Genomic DNA, 22,486 nt, shown 5'->3' with positions numbered 1-22,486 from the left:
CAAAGACAGCAATGAAATCTCCCCACAATGTTTTGTTCTCCAAGCTAATAGTATAATCTTCTCCAAAATAAATTAACATAAACACAGTTTAGATAGAATGCATTGCAAAATCATCACTCTCTGAAACATTCTTGTATCTGTAGTTGTATCCAAAATCTCATACAGAACTTATTTGTTCTACAGTAACAGCATACCAGAAATTATATCTCCATGAAGAAGCTCTAATGTAACGTTGGCTGGAAAATCTGGAATCTGAGGCTAAGGACACATAACTGTATTAAACACAAGACTACACAAAACTGGAAGGGTCTTTTAAAAATACTCCCATATTTCAAAGAAAATTCAGTGTAAATCATCTGGGATTTATCCTTCTTATACTTGTCATCTTAAAAATACAACTTTCTGATGTAAATTCATATTATTCTTAATAGGTATTACTAGACAATGAGAAGCTTTTACATCATAAGTAGATTGACCACAACCACTTTTTCACTATATCATCAATGCATCAAATATTGCACTTTGGATTAGCCTCCAATACATTATCCAGAAGAGCTTGCCGGTTTTGCAATGTTTTGTTTCTCATCCTTTAGCAGCAGTGGTTTCATATAAGATTACATGGCCTATAACTGGAAATGCCCAAATCCCAAATGTGAAATACCAAAGGCCAGGTTGCATTTGGGATGTGCCAAGTTAACCATACAAAACACTGCCATAGGTGTTTTAAGCCAGCCCAGGCATTGTATGGAATACCAGATTTCATTCACCGATGCCTTCGTTGATAAAAAGGTGTCCGTTTCCTGCTGTAAAACAAGTAATGGTAAAAACTTAAGCAAATATTTACAAAGGTGGTTTGGTGTGAAACCATTCTTCCTTCATAAAGATCTTTGCTATGTCAATATGCAAAACAAAATAAGTCTGTCACAAAACTCTGCATTTGTTATCAGCCCATTCTCCTTAAATGGAAAGACTGTAAATATTTTTCTTCATTATCACCCTGACAGTAAATAAATTTGCAGGTGTGATTTTTATCAATAGGAATGCCCAGATTTCACAATTTTTGGCCTGTATAAAAGAAAATGAGTAACAGAGAGATCTACACAGCAGAAAGCAAACGAGCAGAACTTGTGAACCAAGGTCTCTTAAGCGGGGTTCAAGATCAGTTGGGTTGGATTTTATGACAGTTGGTATCTTTGCACTACAGTTCATCTGTTTCCTTATCAGCAAAATTGTTCCATAATAAATCATAATTTATTGCATGTTGTGCAACTCTGTCAAAGAACACACCTAAGATTTTTTCTTCAGTAATAAATACCACCCAACTGCGTACAGGAATTCATCACTCAGGAATTCACTTGACAATCTGGACACAGCCGAAACATTTTGATATTTTCTACCTCCAGCACTCCTGATGCAGCACCAACAATCCAACTATTTATATGGTTTACAAACCACAATGTCTACTTTATTGAATTAATTGAATCGTGCTTAAGAACCAAGCAGAAATGATTAAGCAGCAATTCTCCAGTGGAAATCACCAGGGAGCAAAAGACCCCAGGGCTGCTGGGCAAGGGCCACTATTCCCAAATCAAAGCAGGACTGCTTCTCATTCTGTTCTTTGTGTGGGCTGTTATTTTTAGTTTTCCTCCCATGTGAGAGTTTATGTCTGAATACGAATAAAACAGCACAATGCTGTGATCAAACTGAGCACAGCTATAAAGTGTATATAAGTATTCTCACTTTTTAGAGGTGTTTTGAAGTTTAGCAATCCCTGAGTTACGCGCTTCAGCGCAAGAGGTGCAGGGGCAGAACCGAGAAGCTGCTGCTTGCTCAGGAACTCATGGAGAACTTGTCTCGGGGGCTTCAATCTGGGCATAGCAACGGACCTGCCTCTGTGCCTTTCCATGTCCAGCATCCCCAGGAGCAACTGGAGAACTGCAAACACAGCAAACTGGAGAAGTGCTTTACTTCAGAAAGCCAGCAGGAAGAAATGACTCCTTTTACCCAGAATGAGTTCCTTAGCTGGGTTCAGCATGTGACTGTGCAATGCTTTGTGCTGGCACTGGGGAGGGAGGCAGCACAAGGTGAAAGCAAAGCAGCCAGGCAGAGCTGGAAGGGCTCCTTCCATGCTTCTCAGGCAACACTGCTGATCTATGTTCACTTGCTGCAATACCAGCTGGCTGAGATGGATGGGTGACAGCTCACATTCCCTCTGGAAACAATCACTAAGCTGAACAGTAATAAGAGAAAGAGAAGAGTTCACTGGCTGTGTCTTCCACTCTTATACACATTACTGGACATATGAAATCATTTTAAGCACAGGCCATACAAAATAAGGCTAAGTGGTTCTGTTTCACCTAGACAGCACTGCATTGCACAGATTTTGGAGGACTTCAGTAAATTAAATACTTAAAATCCTGGCCTGAGTCTGCATGCTTTCTTCAGTAAAGTCCTTAAGTTCTATTTCCAAAACCTTGGCCTAAAGCTGGTGTTCTCTTTAGGACCCAACAAAAGCAGCAGACTAAACGTTACAGGGATAAATGCAATTGCTGGCAAAATAAAGGACTGGCAACTGAGATAAGAAGAGAAGTTTATCCCTGTGCCAAAAGTTTTCCTTTCATTTCTCAGTTCTTCCCATTTGGAAACAATGTCAGTACATGAGTTGAGAGGGTTTTCTGTCTTCAGTAAATTAAATGAAAGTTCATAGATTTAATTGTAACTGCAGACAGTTTCAGCCTGGAAAACTCCAGCATCCAGTGTAACTTACACAAAGCAAATAAAAACAGAATTATGGTTCTTCCCAACTCTTACATCCTAGAATCACAGAATGGTTCAAGTTGAAGGGACCTTAATGTCCACCCAGATCCAACCCCTTGCATTGGTCAGAGCTGCCACCCACCAGTTCAGGCCCCCAACCAACCTGATCTTGAACAACTCCAGGGATGGGGTACCTGCAGCTCTCTGGGTGGCTGTGCCAGAGAACTTAATTTCTAGTTTGAAGACACTTAATCACAGCTGAGAGGACAAAATGCAATTACAGCTTAGATGTAAACATGAGAAATAAGAGCATTTAGACCAGTGGTTGGAAATTGCTTTTGAGCACAGAGCAGACATCTCTTCTTCAATACCAAAGAAAAACTGGCATATTTGCATAATATTAAAGTTATTGCATGAGTTTTGAATAATCTCTGCTGAAGAGAAAATGGGTCGTTTTGTTTCCATGTGATTTCTAGAGTTAAAATGGTACATTTTCTTCCCTTGTAGCCATTTCCGGGGCACATTTTGATGGTGGGGGACAAGTACCTCCCTATGCTCCAAGATCTCCAGCCCTTCTAAGGCTGGCAGTGACTGCCCAGCCTTGTGTTGCGGTTGATTCACAGAACAAACCAAAAGCCTCGTGTTCTTCCTCACTCTCCTGTCTAAAATACTGCAGAAGACAGAAGCCACCACCCTTCCAGCACTGCCCACAAGTCAATGTTATATACACTTACAGGAGACTCACACATACACATATTTGGGATTTGGTTAAAAAACAGCAGCAACAAAAGAAACAAGGGAGAAATAAAAGTGAGAATGGACTCCATTAGTTTGGAAAAGAACAGACAAAAGAAAGCAAAGAATAAAAAAGAATAAAAATGTTTGTGGGAAAAAAGCAAGAAAAATAAATATTTCTAGAAGAAACAAGACCACAGCTCTGTAGGAAACTGAGAAAGTGCTCTGTGAAGAGGGAAAACTGGCAAGGGTATGCAAAGAGAAGAGTACTGTAAGTCAGAAGCTTGTTTTTCCATAAAATGTAGAAGACAGCACATAATAGACTTTAGAGAGCACAATGTGGCATCACTGCACCTTTGATGCCATCTTCATAAGCATCACAGAAAAATGTAACTACAGCTCTCAATCATCCCAGCTATTCATTCTTAGTCTGCAGCCTTTAAAGGATACTTTATCAATGTTGACCTCTAACCCAGGATTTAATGTGCACTATCATTCTTACATTCCCCAAATAAATTAATGCTCATTGTTGACTACATTTCAGCAAGAGCATTGACATCAGTGTTTCAAAATCAGCACCGGGTGCTTCTGGATCATGTTTAAGATACCGTTTATGATGTACAGGAGTCCTGCTGAGATGCTGTCTTCCCTGCTGCAGTCAGCAGTCTCAGTTGGACCTTGGGAAGTGTCAGAACAGCCGGCAGACTGCTTTGAGTAGGGAATCCACCATTTTGGAATCTGCTTTCTGCACCGATCCATCATAGCTAGAATTAAACAACTTTCTAAATCTGCTGTAAGACTATACTTGAGACAACACATTACTTTTCTATGGGGCTGATCATGTGTTCTGGGCTACAGTCTGCAAGAAAGACAGCAGAAACAAAACTTGAGAACAGACTTTGGATGGAGCTATGCCTCCTGTATCATGTATCACAAACAACTGGCAAACTCAAATAATTTGCAAACAAATATTTGTGAACATGAATGCTTAAGGGCATCAAAATCTATAAGATTTTTTTTATTAGTCATTAACAGAAAGTAAGTGGAAAACAGTAAAATCATTGGAGCTTTAAGTTCAGCATTTGTGTGCAGGGTCACATTTTCAATTTACATCTCACCCTGTCAGTAAGCAAAGAAATGTCTAGGATTAGTGTTGGCATTCCTATTTTCCTTTATAAAACCATTGCTCAAGATTAAAAAATGAATTAATTTCATAATACAAGCCAAAAGTTTCCAGAAGTAATTGCTACTTTGGTATGATGTTCACCATTTAGTGGGCATGGTGGTGATGGGTCGGTTGTTGGACTAGATGACTTTAGAGGTATTTTCCAATTTTAATGATTCCATGACTGTGATCCTGGTCTACCCTTAATTTACCTGGAGAGAGGCTTAAGCTATCTCAGTTTATTTTTCTCCCAGGAAATTCTCTGCAAGAAAATGAACAAGTGACTTTAAAATATTCAAAACACTGTATGGAGCATTAGATTCACACATTAACGTTTTTCTATCAATAATCTACAATGCCACTGTTGTAAACCTGACATCCACCTGAAATGCTGTATGTGTTGGTGCCAAGATTTTTTTGTTCACATATTTTTCTTGTCACTATTTTTCTTTTCTATTTGAAGCAGTTTCCCACTTACATTAGCAAAGTAACAGAAATTAACACGGCTGCATTGCAAATCGATCTTATCCACATAGCATTTCATTAAAAATCTGCACGTATACCATTTTAGCTAGAATAACCAATTAATATGTATGAAGTGCTAAGACTGATAAACACTTCTTTCTCTAACCTTGCTTTCACAGACTACTGTTCGAAAACCACATCTTCAACACTGAAAAATTTAGTACCCACAGTCTTTCACTATTTCAGGCTGGGAAACTCCAAAGAAAATCCCTTCTAGGTTTTTAACTTACTGGCATAATATTTGAAGAGAAAAACGCTCCTTCCACTTGCCATATATTATAAAAATATGCTATTTTGAGAATCTTCATGTCTCTCAAGGTCATATAGTCCTTCTAAGGATTTATTTTCAGCCTTGTATAATATTAGAAATTGTATGTCAGCAGGGAAGCCACATATCCTTATCAGCCATAGATTTTTGCAGACACAAGATAACTCCTTTTTATTACAGGTTCTTGTGTCCTATTCTTGGACCACTTGCAGCTCTGTAAACTCTGTTCTGCTCCAGGTTTCCCGTGGGCTGGAATAACAGCCTATCCAAGCCTCCTTCTTTCTCTTTGTCTTTCCACAGAGCTCTGAATTCTCTTCTGTATTTCCCTCTCGGTATCCTCAAGTGATGCTGATGTCCCTGCTAGATGGGCAGTGAGCACTGCAGGTTGTGAATAGCTTTTGCTATACAACGCACTCCATGGTTCAGTTAGGATGTGCAGACCAGCTAGCAATCAATGACTAGAGCCTGGTTTTCCCCCTTTTTCCCTCTGCAAATGTAGTAATGGGCATCAGTCTTCTGAGTGACCCTGATGCTCAGGGAAGTCAGCATTTCCAAACCTCTCTTAAGAAAAATATTCTTGGGAAAGCTAGAAAAGCCTTTTTGTGTGTGTGTGTGAAAACATAACATTGTTTAAAAAATAAACCCCACATTCTAACATGGAAATGTCAGGATAAAGAAGCTTAAGGAATGGGGCAGGTTAATGACAGCAGAAAACCATGAGGACAACAACGCATGCACTTTATGTCTGTGCGCTGTTTCAAGCTCCTCCCCAGAGAACACACTTTTAGAAGGATTTTTTTTTTTTTTTTTAATTTGCAAACAATTTTGATTTGTTCTTATCCAAGTCTTCTATCAACCTGAAGAGATCTGAAATCAGAAATGTAGAGCTGAGCTCCACGCTTCATTACACATATTCACATCATTCCCATCACTGGAAGAAAAAAGGTCACAGAGTACTTTGTGGTAAAGCAGACAGACAGATAACAGGGACAGGAATGGAATGAGCACAGTCACAGTCTTACTAAGTAACTGAGGAACTACATACTGATCAGACACACAAATTATGCTGAGATGTAATGCCATCCTTCTATCACCAGATTTCAAAATGAACAGCATGTCACCAGTGCACAGGGTGGTGCCTGTGAGAATCCCAATGTCCATAAACTGGCTTCAGGTGACTTATGCCAGATAACGGATCCTGTCCCAGTGATTTGTACATTATGTTTTCAAGGGGACTTCCAAGATCCTTTTCCTTTTCACAAACACAATGATGAGAAAACAACTTACGTTCCACTTGATCAAACATTACTGAAAACAAGAAATCTCGTGGCGTCATGTAATATTCTCCTTCATACTCCAGTGATGCGAAATGCATAAAGCGATTCTTCCGGAGCGACAGTCTTTCAGCCATTTCTGTATTTGCAGCATCTTCCTTCTGAAACAGAACAAAAATCCATGCATAAAGACAGTTGTATTTGTAGATCAACTCTGTAATTAGAAAGAATCCTGTATCTCGTGTTGATTAACCTCAGTATTGTGCGGGTATCCACAAGAAGAGACTACCAGAAATTAAAGCTTTTACAGCACAGTTCTAATGTACGACATTCTTATAAGACATTCACAGTATTTCTGGCCTCACTGAGAGCATACTTTAACAACACAGCCTGCTGTCACCAAAGGCTGCCCTTGCTTCCCACTCCCCTGCTCCTGGACATACAGCCCTGCACCTCCATGCTGGCCAGCACTGCTACTTGCTGGGGCCAAATTCAGCTCACTAACTCAGCAAAAAAAAGAACCAATCACACTGTGAATGGTGTCTTGCCAGGTTAATGACCAGCTCACCAAAGGTTTAAATGCGTACTGCACCTGTTCAGGACTAAGTCCTAAAGTTGAGTATTAAGCTGTGAAACAACTCCTAAGATGAGGGAACAAAGGTGCTATGGTCTTGAGAATGGAATATGCATGTGCATATGCAGAATGGGCATAACTTGTTGAGAAATTAGCAGAAAGGGAAAAGCAGTGAAAGCATTAACCATAAAGTCAGAGATGGTGTCACCAAAGCCAAAGATTCAATTAGAGAAACCTGTCATTTAATCCTACCACTTTCACTTTTGTATCAGCATCGAGCACATATTTCTAATGTTTCACAGAACAACACAATCACCTCTTACAGTCAGTTTTAGTGTGGTAGCTCCCCTTCAGCCCAGACTTTTCACAAAGATGTGGGGAGCAAACAATTAGAAAAAAAATAGTAAAAAACAAACAAAAAAGTTCACAAAATCCACATAACGTAGAATTTAAAGTCAAAATCTGTTCTGCAAAGTGAATGAGGAAGGCTTCTACGTATCTTAAGCCAAAGTTTTGTTTGCTTTCAATATGATTATTTTGTGTCAATATCACTGTTTTATGTATTTTCTAACCCCACAATTGTCTAAAACACACGTTGCATTGTTGCTACTCTGTGATTCAGATCTGCACATCCAGGAAAGATGTTTAAAAGTGTATCTAATGTACTGACTACTTTTGCTTTCTTTATTTTAAAACTTTGGGAGACAAACGATTCCAACAATCACTTTGTTAACAAGATCCAACACATGTTGCAGATATCAAATGAATGGTTCATGGTTGTAGGCTATTAACATGCAACATTCTTACAAATATCATCATCTTTTCAAGATAGCATCAGCAATTTTTGCCCTGCGGGAAATTTAAGAATGGAAAATTGCTTCACAGTTGTCCGTTACCTGAAAGGATGGAATGAGGAACAAGTTTTCTGCACAAACACTGAATAAAAAATTCAGACGATGTAAATGGCAAACCCTGCTATAACTATTCTGGACCCCCAAGTACCTCAAGTCTTGCAATATTTGTCTGAATCCTGTCTAAAGCTAAACTCTGTAGCTGATGACTGACTTACATATTAACAAACTGTGCCTTGTGTCCAGAAAAATATGTACTGCATCAGAATGGTAATGCAAGACTACAAGGTCACCAAGCTCCATTCAAGAAGTTAGCCCCCCTGATTTGCAAGCCAGCCTTGGGAACAAGTGCTACTTCCTATTTCAGTTGTCTTCAAATACTAGCATAATTGATGTAAGCAAACCTTACAGGATGAAATGCATCAGCTGTATCAACTTCTATTTTTTAAAAAACCTTCTGCAATACTTTTGAAGTTCTGTCTCTGTATGAGGAACTCATTATTTGTTAAAAACATCTTAACCCCTCTGAGGTTAGGATCAAGATCTAAGCTAGAGCTAAAGCAGAGTTAAATTGCTCACATGCTACTGCTCCCTACAGATCCACAGGATGGCTGAGGCTGGCAGGGACCTCTGGGTCCACTGAATCACAGAATCATAGAATCACCAGGGTTGGAAAAGACCTAAAAGATCATCCAGTCCAACTGTTCACCTATTACCAATAGCTCCCATTAAACTATGTCCCTCAACACAACATCCAGTCATTCCTTGACTGACTCCAGAAGGGACTTCCAGAGCAGGGTGCCCAGGGCCACGTTCAAGCAGCTTTGGCCCCAAGGAGGAGATCCCACAGCCTCTGGGCAGCCTGTGTCAACTGCTCCATCACCTGCACAACACAGAAGTGTTTCTGGTATTCAGAGGGAGCTCCTATGTGTACCAGTTTGTGACCACTGCCTCCTGTCCTGACAGTGGCTAACACTCAGCAGAGCCTGGCTCCCTCCTCTTTGCACTCTTTCCCCAGGTATTTATAGACATATACTAGGTTAATACAGGCTGCCTTTATGAGCGGAGAGGACAGGAGTTCTGGAATGCTGTTACAATCATTTGTTTTCACTGTCTGTCTGGAAGGTTCAGAAGATGAAGGGAGAGGCAGAGTGCCACAAAAAAACATTGACCTTCCTTCTCTCTAACCATGCTAGAATAATTTTATTGCATGAGAAGGAAAACCTAGGCAAAGAACCTGAGCATGGAAGCTTGGAGGAAAAGATTGGTCAGAGGGTCGTTATAGATCTCAGCCTGAATGTGTGTAAGGAATATATGGAAGTTTATGTCCAGAGTGAAGGCAGCAGCATCAGTGTCCGTATAGACAAACAGTACGTCATGATGACATAAAACTTTGTAATTACTATCTTTCTCACAATATTAATACTGTTCAAATTGGTTTAATACCAATTAAAAACTTCAGCATGCTACAGTTGGCATCAGAAATATGAAGTTCACAATTGTACTGTAATGACATCAAGAAAGTGATGGCTTCTCAGGTATAAGCCATAAAACTTAAAGTTTGACAAGTACTTTCAATACAATTAAATTGAATGCAGCTGGATGTTTGCCCTTTAAACTGCTTCCTATGCAGTACTGAATAAGTGGACTTAACTAATCAAACATCAGTACAGGCAGATAAATTCACTGCAACAGATGCAGTAGTGGAACAAAGAACAGAATGAAGTTAAAGTCCCCTTAGTTCTAAAAAGGAAAAGTAAATGTTACCTTGTGGCAACCTGCTCAAGGTTGCTTCTTCAAAAAGAATTATTTTTATTTTTATTTTTATTTTTATTTTTATTTTTATTTTTATTTTTATTTTTATTTTTATTTTTATTTCTATTTCTATTTCTATTTTTATTTTTATACTGAAAGATGGATTATGTGTAACGTGAGGAAGCTGACAAAACAAACACCTTTATAATCTGCTGTTATCATTTCTGTTAGGTTAAAAAGCAAACATCACTGTTACTTTCATTTTAGAATTATTTTAGGATCAAAATTAGGCGCTACACATAGCTGATCCTTCTGTTCTGAGATAGCTTATTTCATTTCAGGACATAAAAAGATGCCTGATGTGCAAGATGCGAAAGATGAAAATATGTGGGAAGAAATAGAAAGTTTTGAGTTTTCTTAAAAAAAAACTTAGAAGCACCCCCCTCTTCCCACAAGGGGATAAATGGCTGCATTACTATTCTAATCAATGTTCCAAATATCTGATCAAAGACTGAATTTAAACGATGTTTTGAAGAAAAGGCTGATTCAATCACTTAATTTTAAGACTGATGTTCTTTTGAAGCACCCACTTAGAACACACAGAGAGGAGCTCTCTCTCTCTCCACAATTCTGTATCCTTCCCACTTCAATTAAGTCCTGAAAAATTTCCAGGTACTTTTTCCTGAGTCATTCAACGAGTCCTTCAGATAAAAACGATTTGACATTGCTGACATTTCTAAAAACACTGACAAAGCATTCATTTTGCTAATAAAAAATGCATGTGCGTGGCAAAAGGCAGTGTATTCTAGTCTACAGAGTTTCAAGCAAAGAGGGATACAGTGGGAATCAATTATGCATTTAAAACCAGACTTCAGATATTAAAGTATCTGTAATCAAACACCTCAGTGGTTTCCAAGAGGGCAAACTGCAGGCAACGAGGATACCAAAATTCACATCTTCTTTGATGTAATGAGTGAGAATAATCTGTTGTGATTATTTGAGAAAGACTCTTGTAAGCATAATTGAAAATGACATAGTGATTGACTTAGGCTTATTTTTGTCTTTAACAGTTCTGTGTAAGAAGAAATTAACCAACAGAAAACTATGCTGCATTAATGTTAAGGCTCAGGCTGAAATTCCATCCTTAACTCAGTCTATTGTGTGCAGATACGGCAAGGGCACCCAGCCGTGGGTGTTCCCATGCACCACATGCTCTGCAGCACCGAAGCACAGCCAAAAGCATTAGGATTGAAGTTTCAGCTTTAACTTGGAATTCAGTCCCCTTTGTGGTTTTATGTCAAGCCTCCAGCATTAATTTGAGAATGTAAATGGTAAATCTAGGATAGCGGATGGTAAATTAGAATTGAATGACCTGAAAAGGACTCTATAAGAATGCAAGTGTTTTCCTCTGCAGTAGGCATGGTGGTCAGCTGCTTGCGTCTGTGGGCACTATTGAACACCACAGCCTCCTTGGCTTCCTGTGTAATGCCTAAGAGCAGTAATGTTATTTCTTAAAATTAATTTTCAAATTTGGGTAACGAATTTGTGCATTGGTCTCTTAAATTAGCAGGTTAATTAAGAATGAAAGGTGTTCCATTTCTGGACTTGATCTTTCTTGGTATGAAACACAGCATGCTTAAGTTGAGTGAAAACCTTATATGAAGTTAAGCCATTGTTCAACATTTTTCTTTCTAAACAATACATCTAATAAACATGAAGGGTTACATAAATAAAACCTTGATTACTCTTGCCAATGTGATTTTGGTAATGCTTGTAAGCAAATTCTGCATCCATCCAAAATGTGTACAACCTCAAATATCCGCAGCTGAGTATGACTTAAAAATGACTTAAAATCAGCTTATATGCGTATCTCTTTTTAAAATTTTAAACAACTTGCAAATAGTTTTTTTCCTCATCTTAATTTTTTTTCTGTATACATAATACAATGCATTATCCATCTCCTTTCCCTTCTGAACTCCTTTCCATGCTCCTTTCCACATGATTTTCTTATTTTGCCACCATATCCTTTCACCTTCTTTCCTCTGCCACCCGCTCAACTTCTTCCACATTTCCTTTCCCACGGAGGGAAAAATAAGTTACAAAACATTTTTTCTTCTCATCTGAAAAGAGGATCAATCTGGAAGAGATAATTTGTGCCACTCATCACTCATTTTGTCTGCCGGAGGGATAACCAAACCAATGTGTAGGATGTAATTAAAATCCAGTTGGTGCCAGCAGGCTCTCTGGCAGCCTTAGGTTTGTTTCCATTAATTCATAATTGATCTACAAATGGATTTAGCAACTCAATATCAAATTTCTGTAACTTTGCAGTTAACTTGTGTCATTACTGTATATCGATTTCAACTCAATCCAATTTGAAATGATCAAAATAACAGAAAATGTAATTTAACCTCAGACCCTGCAGCACATGTTAGCATACCTAGCATGCATGATGAATGCACGGAGGATAAAGCTTGGAGCTCAAGGTTTAAAAGTTTCATATGATGCAATGATTTAGAGACGAAAAAAGGGTCTTGACAAGACATCAGTATTGACTTCAATACTGAAGAAAGCTTACATATATATATATATGTATATATATATATAAAATAAATAAATTGTGCTTTCAAAATATAGAACGTGAGCCACTCATGCAGAATCTCAACCAAATGCATGAGTAGGATCACTCCCTTGCCCTGCTCACCTCACAGCTTTGGATGCAGCCCAGGATACAGTTGGCTTTTTGGGCTGTAAAGGCACATTGCTACTCACGTCCAGCTTCCCATCCACCAGAACCCCCAGGTCTGCACTCAACCCTTTCATCCCCCAGCTTGTATTGGTAGTGAGGGTTGCCTCAACCCAGGTGCAAGACCTTGCATTTGGATTTGTTGAACCTCATGAGGTTCACCTGGGCCCAATGCTCTAGCCTGTCCAGGTCACTCAGGATGGCAACCCATTCCTCTGGTGCATCGGCTGCATCCCACAGATTGGTGTCATCTGCAGACTTGCTGAGGGTAGACTCAACCCCACTGTCGGTATCACTGATATGCTTTAGCTTATACAGATTCTTCATTGAGCCAAAGCAGTTATCACAGCCCCAGGCTGCCAGAGTTCTACAAGTGCCTGGACAATGCTAGACAATAGATCTTATTAGACATAAGGCCTAATTTTTGGGTGGTCCTTTGTTGAGGTTGGACTCAACGATCTTTATGGGTACTCTCCAACTTGGGATATTCTATGAGTCTGTGACTGGTGTTTGAAAAAATTCTAAGTACGTGAATGACTATTTAGCAGAGTAAAATTCTAATAATTTTGACAGCTCTGAATTCTCAGGAATCACTCATGAGACAGAAACAGGATGCTAAAAGAACTGGCTGGTGCAACTGCTAGATGAAGATGGAGCAGCACTGCTCAACATAAATATTCCGAAAGTAGCTGCATCTCTTTCTTGGCCCTTCTTTCTTTCAAGTAGCTGCCCTGGCAATTCTTCTGTCCCACACTGGCTATGGGCAGCTAAGTCTGAAGGAGCAAGTGAACAGTTTGTTTGCAACTGTTTGCAACTAAAACCTTGACATTTTTGCTTAAATATTTCTTTCCCACTCTTTATGTTTAGACAAGCTGGTGTACATACAGCAGGTATTCTTCTGTTACTAGAACTGTTCCAAATGCAGAATAAAACTGGATATAAGGATAATACAGAAAACAGCCTCAGTTTGAAAGGTTTTTAAATTTCACAATTCATTTCTAGAACTCTCATTGCTAGCAGAGCTCATTTTTTTTTTTAAGTAAACTTCAATATAAGTCAGAAATCAACACATTTCCACCATCAGAACACAACAAAGGCAGATAAGGTCCACAAGCTTTATAAAGACAGAGAACCGACACATTTAGCAAACCATATATTTACACCTCAACTTGCAAGTTATCACACTGCACTACTTACCAGTTCCACCTCTGTGGCTGGGATGCTGCTGAGCATGTCAGTCTACAAGGACTACATCATAGAACTGTATTATCACAGAATCAGTAAGGTCGGAAAAGGCCAGTAAGATTACCTAGTGCAACCATCAACCCATGCCCACCAAGCTCAGTAACCACATCCCTCAGTGCCATATCTCCACATTTCCTAGACATCTCCAGGGATGAGGATTCCACCACCTCCCTGGGCAGCCTGTTTGTACAGGGAACCAGGGAACATGCAGGACCGTTTGATTCCACTGGACATACAGATTTTTAAGGTTTTTCAAGTTGATAGAAGTTTGCACTGTAGAAGAAAGCACATGCCTCTTGTGGATTGCTTCTCCCTTTGGAAAGGCTGAAAGTAGCTCTATCTGATCTGTTCTGAACTACAATAAGAGAGAATTGATTTATTACATCACAGTTTAACAGCAGCTTAACCGCATGCCCTTCACTTTGGGACTATGTAATTCTAATCTGAACTACTATTCCCAAACTGCGGGTATAACTGTGGTCCAACTCACACCAACTGCAAGGTGATATATTTTTACATGATGCTTTATAGCTTTCAGAGCTTTTTGCTGTCATAGTGCTTGATTCTATAACAACTGTATATACAGGAAAAAAAGGTTAATGGCTTTAAGAGTAGATCACGAATAGACAAATTTTTGTTCTGAACTGGGAAACCTATGAATCCAGGAAATGCTACAGATTAGTAGGAACTTACAAGAGAAAACAAACTGCTCATGGAATGAATGGTAGACTTGTGTAAGAGAATGCATCCCCAGAAGCAAGACTGGGAAAAGATGAGAAATCATCAGAAACAACTGCAATTAGTGTATTTCCAAAACACTTTTCAGAATACTAACCTTTTTGTAAGTACTATTGTTCACATGTTTGCACCTCACAAATGTTTTAAACAGTGACTGAATAAGCTGTGCCTTCCAGAAAACCACGCGGAGAACAGCCTCACTGCCTGCCAGATGTCACTATGCACTGAAAGACAGAGACTGAAACCAGCCCATTTTTAACCTGAGAGCTCTGGACTCACTCTGCCAGGGGATGTCCACCCCAGCACTGGGTCCACCGCAAAGCAGAAATATCCTGTGATTTCACCTTCCTGGACTAAGAGACAGGTTTCCATATAGAAGTTCAAATGTATCTCAAACTAGGATCCTTACATAAGGCTTAAAAAAGCTCATATCACGCTCTCGATAATAATAACAACAAAAAGATGACAATGTTCTATTTAGTAAACCTGCAAATACTTTTAAAGGACTTCTTGCTCTTTATGAATCGATTAAAATTTCAGGGTCTCCCTTTTTGAGGGGTTAGATCTAAAGAAAATACAGTTGAAAAACACAGTGAATCCTGGAAGAAAGGTCTGTGAGCTGGTGCTCAACTCTGAGACAGAAGCAATAGGTGTATTCCTTGTAGAGATACAGAGCTCCTCAAACACAAGACCTGCAGGTTGGAGCTTGAAGGCTCATGTTATCCCACATGTGCACTAAGAGTACCTCAAGTTTCTGTACATCATGCCAACATAAATACCACTTTTACATTGCCATGATGTCTGTGCACAGTAAAGAGGCTTAAAAAACATCTCGCAGTCAAGGAATCACAATTTTGCAGTATGTTTTGTTGTTATTTTTTCTAATGAAAAACAAAATAGGGAAGGGCATGCAACTGTGGGAACTCTTGCTATACATACAGTGAGATTAAAACAATGCATAAAGAGCTGTTTAAAATAAAGTAAACCCCAACTAATTGCCTATACTCCAAAAATATGATTCCCCTAAGAACACATATTTGGGAATCCTACATGTGACAGATTGCTGAAAATATGGGAATACAGTGCTGGGAACGAGTCAGAATTTCCTTCTGTCATAATGTGACCATTACAATGCTAATCACATTAATGCTCCCTCAAAAGCTTGAAAATTTCCTTGGGGGAAGGGGGAATCCAGGCTTTTCTCCAGTCATTTTGTAATGACATTTTCCAAGACAGATGTGCAAATGGCAAAAAGAAGTATGTGATTTAAGAAAACACAAAAAGCAAGGTATGCTCCGGGTTCTTCTGCATAAGCCATCAAATTGAAAACTGAATAAATACTTAGCTAAGTCTGTCACTATACACTCTATAAAAAGTCTTGCATATTTAAAACCCCATTTTTACCTAAGTTGTATGAAGATGATTCCTCAGTTCTCAGAGAGTCTGGTACTTAAAAAGGTGCCATGACTGATAGGGAGCTAATGGATTAGGTTGCCATAGAAAAGACTTCTACAACCAAACCACTCCAAGCATTAACCAGCATCTGTGATGTGTGAAACTCTTCCCTTTTGCATACAGCAAACTAACACTATTAGATAAAAGTTCCATTGTGGTAAATTAATCAGAGAATAACAAAGTGCAGAGGAAGAAAAGAGAATCCCTTCAGAGCTTTCCTTCCTTTCTTTCTCCCTTTCTTTCCAATTTTTAGTAGAGGTTTGGCCACATCCATGACAAATGGCCATCATCACACTGTATGGGTCAGCCTTGTGCTTGGGGGACCCAGTAGGTCCCAGGGGGAACCCAAAACCAACATCCGCGTGTCCTCCAAGATTAATACAGCCATAACAACAAAGGCACTTTGGCCACGAGAAATGTTTATACTGTAATTAAGTTGTAAAATTATATTTATTTCTCCATAAAGCTGCCGACTTCACTTCTAAACAAATCATTTGTTTTCAGGAGGAGTGATTGAACTTGTGACAATGCCATGTGTAAAACTTGCATGGCTCAGAACACACTGTATTTTCCAATGACTGCACTTATTTTTTCTAGTCTCACTTATTTTTTTAAACTTTCTACCTATGTGGATTTTTTTCTTCTAAAACATTTTAACTGACACAGAGATGGCATGCAGAAAGAATGGCTGTAGAGAGGCACTGGAGAAACCCACATTGCCACTCTTTAATTAGCAATTTCCACCTTCTAGCTATCTTCTATTTTCTCAGTGCTCTGAGTCAAAAGACTCAAAAAAATGATGTTGCTCAGAAATCTCTAATTCTGCTTGTTCAAATTGACATATTTATTGTCAATTTAAGCAAGCATTACCATCTCAAAGGGTTTCCAAATATTTGTGCAGTATTTCAGTTCCTGCGTAGAATACAGAACGCACCACACTCCAGGCTGATAAGAAGGATCTCAGCAGATTGCTGTGTGGGTCAGAGCTTTTACAATCAGGTTCTGGCAGCTTCTAGCAAAAAAAAAAATCCCGCATAAAGAACCAGAACAGGTGACAATGTTAAGGGCACCGAAAGGAGGTAACAAAATCCTGCATTCACTGAATTCATTACATTTATAGATACATTTCATTTGCAAAGACAGAATGTCTCACTGCCTCTGAACTGGGCATCAAGGACATGGTTGCTCACGATACTAGATCTATATTAGAACCATCTTTCACTGAGTTGTTTCAATCACGGTTATCCCGAAAGTTGAAATAAATTCAGGATGAAATACTGTAGTAACGTAACAAATACCTATTTCTATTGGCACCATTACACAGTGTAAACCCGGTGCATTCCTGATTACCACAGAGCTGTGAACCCACCATTTTTTACTACTGTTTATAAATTCCAACCCCTGATTTGAACTTCCCTTCCACGATGAAAGCTCGGGTGTGCATTACTTAATCCTCCCTTCAAAGCCCATTTCTGCTGCACCATTAGTGCATCAGTGAGGTCACAACAAAGTTCCTCCTCTGCAGCTCTCAAACCTACAAAAACAAAAAGCCCTAAAATACCAAAAAAACACCAATCCCCTCCCCTTCCCCCCAAACTCTGTAACCATTGAGTCATCTGTTTCTGTGTGACATTCTCTGCAGCAGAGGTAAAGCTGTTTTCAGCCATCCTGGCTGCACCTTGAAGTGCTTTCTGCAGCAGCAGTGCACTGCAGCAGTTCACCCAGAATCTGCTTGGTTTTCTTCTTCAAGACCTCTGGTTCATTTATCACAGCTGCCACCTCCTTGGAAGCAACCTGGGCTGTTTGTACAAACACTTCGTATCTCTGGGAGGTCTAGAACTCAATCTGATGCAATTCTCTCTTCTCCTCCTCTTCAGAATTTTTAAGGTTATCACTATCTCAGGCTTCATTTGTGAAATAGTTTGAACATGTCATTTAATTCAAGAAGGAAAGACTGTAGAAAAACCAGATTGCACAGCTGAAGTCCAATTAACGCTGTATTTGTCCAACCTTTTTTTTCAAACAACCTCTTAGAAATCCTAAGACCTCCAGCATGCCCACATTTCTTGAAGACAGACTGCTTGTTTGTAAATGTTTACAGAGCTAACTAAAAATAATGCAAGTTAGACTTTCCCTCCTCCGCTTCAGAATATTCACCATCCAGCGTTACCATTTTGAAGCACAAATTGATGACAGGATTTTTAGCTGATGATCAGCCGTGGAAAACAGACTCATCCTGAAGCTGTACTGATGCTTATTTCAGCATACATCAGTAGAACAGATTTCATCTTTCCCTGATTTGTTCAAGCCTTATAAAACTGGCTTTAGAAATAACTCACACAGACAATGAAGACTTCACACATTTTCTAATTTAAGGCACTGCTAAATTCTCCAGAGTAATTTTTTCTGTAAGAATCACTTCCATCATCATAGCATCACCTTAGAATCATCTGAGATGGAAGGGACCCTTAAAGGCCATCTGGTCCAACAACAGGGACACCTACAGCTCCATCAGGTGCTCAGAGCCCCATCCAGCCTGACTTTGACTGTCTCCAGTGATGGGGTATCTACCACCTCTATGGGAAAGTTCACGTGCTAATTCACTATTTGCCATAACATTTCAGGATGACATACAGAGAAAGGGCCAAGAACTGGTTAAGAGCAAAGAATAGGCTGGTTGGACCCTCTGTAAAGAATGTAACAAAAAAAATGTAGATTTTGCTTGATTTGAAAAATAGGGATATTATCTATTTATCTGTAGCATCTTAAGTATTAAAGCCATTCCTTTCATACAACACCAAAATGCAATAATGCAATCGGTATGTAATTTGCAACACAAGGAAAAAGAGATAAAAGTGTTCAGTTGGGTCCTCCCCATCCCACTCCTACCCATCTGACTCCTGCTTATTAACTGTGGAAGTGCCCATTTTTGCCACGAATAGAGCAATGCCATTTCCCCTGCAACTACCAAACTTGAAAATGGTTCTGGGGATCAAAAAACGAATAAAAGAGCTCTGAAGTCAGTAGTGAGATGAGGAGAAACCAATTACAAGGTCGGTATTCATGAGCATAGGAAAAAACCCTGTTCAATTTGAATGGCAGTGAAAGAGAAATGCAGATTGCTGAGGTCTCCACTGCATTGTGCATGTGCTCAGCCAAGCTCCAGCTCTCTTTGCTACCATCTGCATTTGGGCTGGGGACCTCCAGGGAACATCTGCAGGGGAGAACAGGGCCCAGGGTGCTCCTTAATGCAAACAGACACAGTGCCACATCAACACAATGCTGTCGTCATGCTTTAGTATTTTTATTGGTCATGAAAAGCAGTGAAAACAGCCAGCCCAAATAGAAGTCAGTTTGTAAACTCAGTAATATTTATTTTTTTCTTGATGGGGAAATGTTTGGAGGATACATATGGCATTAAAGCTTATTATAAAATACTCATCTGAATTAGTTATACTGATGTCCTTCTCACTGCGGGAGAAGTGCCTTGGCACACCTTCGTCCCAGCCCTGCAGAGCCCTGACTTGCCAGCTTGGATATTTCAGCTTTGTGACCTGCCAGCAGATGCACAGGTTTGAAAAGCACTTCTATTCAAAACAACAAATAAATGCACACCCACCCAGTAAGACTTAACTCAAACCTCTAGCCCTGTCTCAAAAGTATCCCAAAAACATTTAGATATATGCCTGAACTTGGGCAGAGATGAGACCAGAAGGATGGAGGACTGACAGCACAAGCTCAGAACTGAAGTCCATTTCATCCACGTGGGTTGAGGCTGCAGGGTCAGAACATCTGTATGAGCATGATGCTGTGCTTCTTTCCCAACAGCAGCACGTCTGCATACATTCGAGCACTGGCCATAAGCAAATGCTTAGAAAGGAATAAAAATATTCCTTCAGTATTAAATCTATTTTGAGCTCCGGGACATCCTGAGCTGGACGTGGTTCCTTTTCATTTCACAGCCCTCAGTTATATCACCTTCTGGCATTTACCCAACATCTCCTTGAGTCCATGCAAACTTCTAGCGACTTTAATGACTTTTGGCATGGAGTTTCACACAACTATTGCCTATTGTGTAGAGCTGCACAATGAATAATAGACCCTGGGAATGTTCACTTTAATTCAAATTATAAGCTAGTACTGTGACTAAGGGAAACTTAAATGCAGCTGATTATTTCTCTCTCCAGGATAGATATTTAACACGCACAAGTTTTTCAGCCTTACAGTAGAGGTAAAAAAAAAAAAGCCTCTGTAGGTAGAGTTTCCATATCATTTCACGAACTACTAAATAATAAGATGATATCACCACAATCTTTTTCATTAATGATCTGTCCAGGGATATAAAACTTCAGTTCTAGGAGAAAATGCCATTTCTTTATCCCACTAACTGGTCCTTTAAAAAATTCTCTTTTACAGACCACCTCTTAAGTCCTTTCTTATCCATTTTAATAAACATTACTTAACAGCTCTGCACACTGCCAAAATCCATTATCTTAAGCTGTAAATTGATAGCTGGAAAAAAATGCTTTAACTTTGAGCTGAATAAAAGCATTGTACTTGCTATATATTTTGTTTTCTTCAAAACTGCAGCTGCGCATTTCCAACTAAACGATACATGGTTGTACTCAAAATTGATCTACTTTCTCACACTTTGTTGATCTCATAGATCCAGCTTGAGCATTTTAATGATTGCAGAACTGTTCTTACGGTAACAGTGGAAGCTCTTCAGATCCAAATCTAATAATTGTACGTGCTACTCTTCTGGAGCTATTGAAAACAATGTGATGTTATTTTCAGAAGTGTGTCAAAAGCAATGCAGTTGAAAAACAGTTTTTTTTTCTTGTATTTAAATATTAACGATTAACATGTTAAAAGGCATCTTTGGTTTAGAGTCATTCCAGAAGTGATACAGGAACTGGTGGCGGGTGGTTCTACAGTCACAGAAATAACAGAAACCATTTTGGTAACCAAATGATAGAGATCCAGAACAGTAGATGATTTCTTTTCATCGACTCCAAGGAGATGTCAAGACCAGGTTCCTCAGTAAGGTATCTACAGGCATTAAATACAGATGAATAGAGCACTGTGTATCTCTAACATAGCACTAATGCATGGCAAGGCTATGAAAAACATTAGGCTGAAAAGAAGGGCCTGTCTGGGAGGACAAGGGAGGCAGGGGAGATCTGTGCATGGGTCTCTTCACTCCATCTTCCTTATTGCTTGAATTTACTGTTTCAGTTTCCAGCTTTTAGCTCCATTAAGTCAGTTTGCATTTTGTGGAACCTCCTGCAGAAGTACTTGCAGATGGTTCACTCCCATCCCATGCTCCATGTGCCTCCCATCACACACACTTCTGCAGACAGTGAATGATTAAGAAAAGGTAGCACTGCTTTTACACAGCTTCTGGCAAGTCACAGAGTCTGTAATGACCTGCTTTAAATGGATTATATCTGCATCTAGAGATCCTTTACAAAAAGCTGATAGTTTAACGGATGAGTAGAAACAACACAATAGGAATTTGGTTTTTATTAACCTTATCCTAAATTCTAGAATGAAGCTCCTGTAAATATGACCTGGTTGCCACTGTCTTAATATGTAGCATAAAGTTTTCCTTACCAACAAATCCATCTGCTTGCAGTTCCTGGGCAGATGACTAGAAGTAGACTTTTCACATTACAGAGAATGATCACTGGAAAACAAAACACTCTACCTAAGAGGTTTTTCCTGCAAGATCAACACCTTATGATACAGATGACAATGACACAAAGAACTTTTTCATGATACATATGAGATCTTTGTCAGCATTACATGCAGAAAAGCAATATCTTCGGGTTATTTCTGAAGAAAATGCTGTATCACCTTGCAATGCCTGTGCCCTCTGTCCTGTGTGAGTGGCACAGCGCGGCACGGCTCTACTCAGAAACAAAGCAGCTCTGGTCCCATGAGATCTCTTTGAAGGCATGCACATGGCTGGCTGCATGTCAGCACTAGCACTGTATTATCATGCAGGAGTTAATCACAGAATCATAGAATGGTTTGGGTTGAAAGGGACCTTTAAGACCATCTAGTTCCAATCCCCTGCTGTAGGCAGGGACACCTCCCTCTAGATCAGGTTGCTCACAGCCCATCCAACCTGGCCTTGAATGCTTCCAAGGAGGGGGTATCCACAACTTCTCTGAGCAACCTGTTCCAGTGTCTCACCCCTTAAGAGAGGAGGCACAACAGTCATGCACTCTGGCTTTATTTTGCTGTCCACAGAGCTCCTGGGTTCAGTAACTCCCTTTTTAAGCTCTTCCACCCCCTTGACGATCTATATATAATGTATATGAAATGTTGACATCAGCTTCGCAGGCTCTGTATCTTGGTTTCAAGAGTAATTGACTGAAGAGCAGACTTGC

General features: G+C 39.5%; 1 protein-coding gene across 1 annotated transcript in view; it reads right to left on the bottom strand.

Moving 5' to 3' along the window:
* MICU2 (mitochondrial calcium uptake 2) overlaps nucleotides 1-22,486 on the bottom strand; it is a 122,001-nt gene that overhangs the window by 51,526 nt on the left and 47,989 nt on the right. The window contains exon 2 of the mRNA XM_015852147.2: nucleotides 6,738-6,885. Within this exon, the coding sequence (XP_015707633.1) occupies nucleotides 6,738-6,885 (148 nt within the window). The remainder of the gene's footprint in view (nucleotides 1-6,737; nucleotides 6,886-22,486) is intronic.

Source organism: Coturnix japonica, chromosome 1 (genome assembly GCF_001577835.2).
Source record: "Coturnix japonica isolate 7356 chromosome 1, Coturnix japonica 2.1, whole genome shotgun sequence".
Classification (NCBI taxonomy): Eukaryota; Metazoa; Chordata; class Aves; order Galliformes; family Phasianidae; genus Coturnix; species Coturnix japonica.
This window is presented reverse-complemented; position numbering and strand designations above follow the sequence as displayed.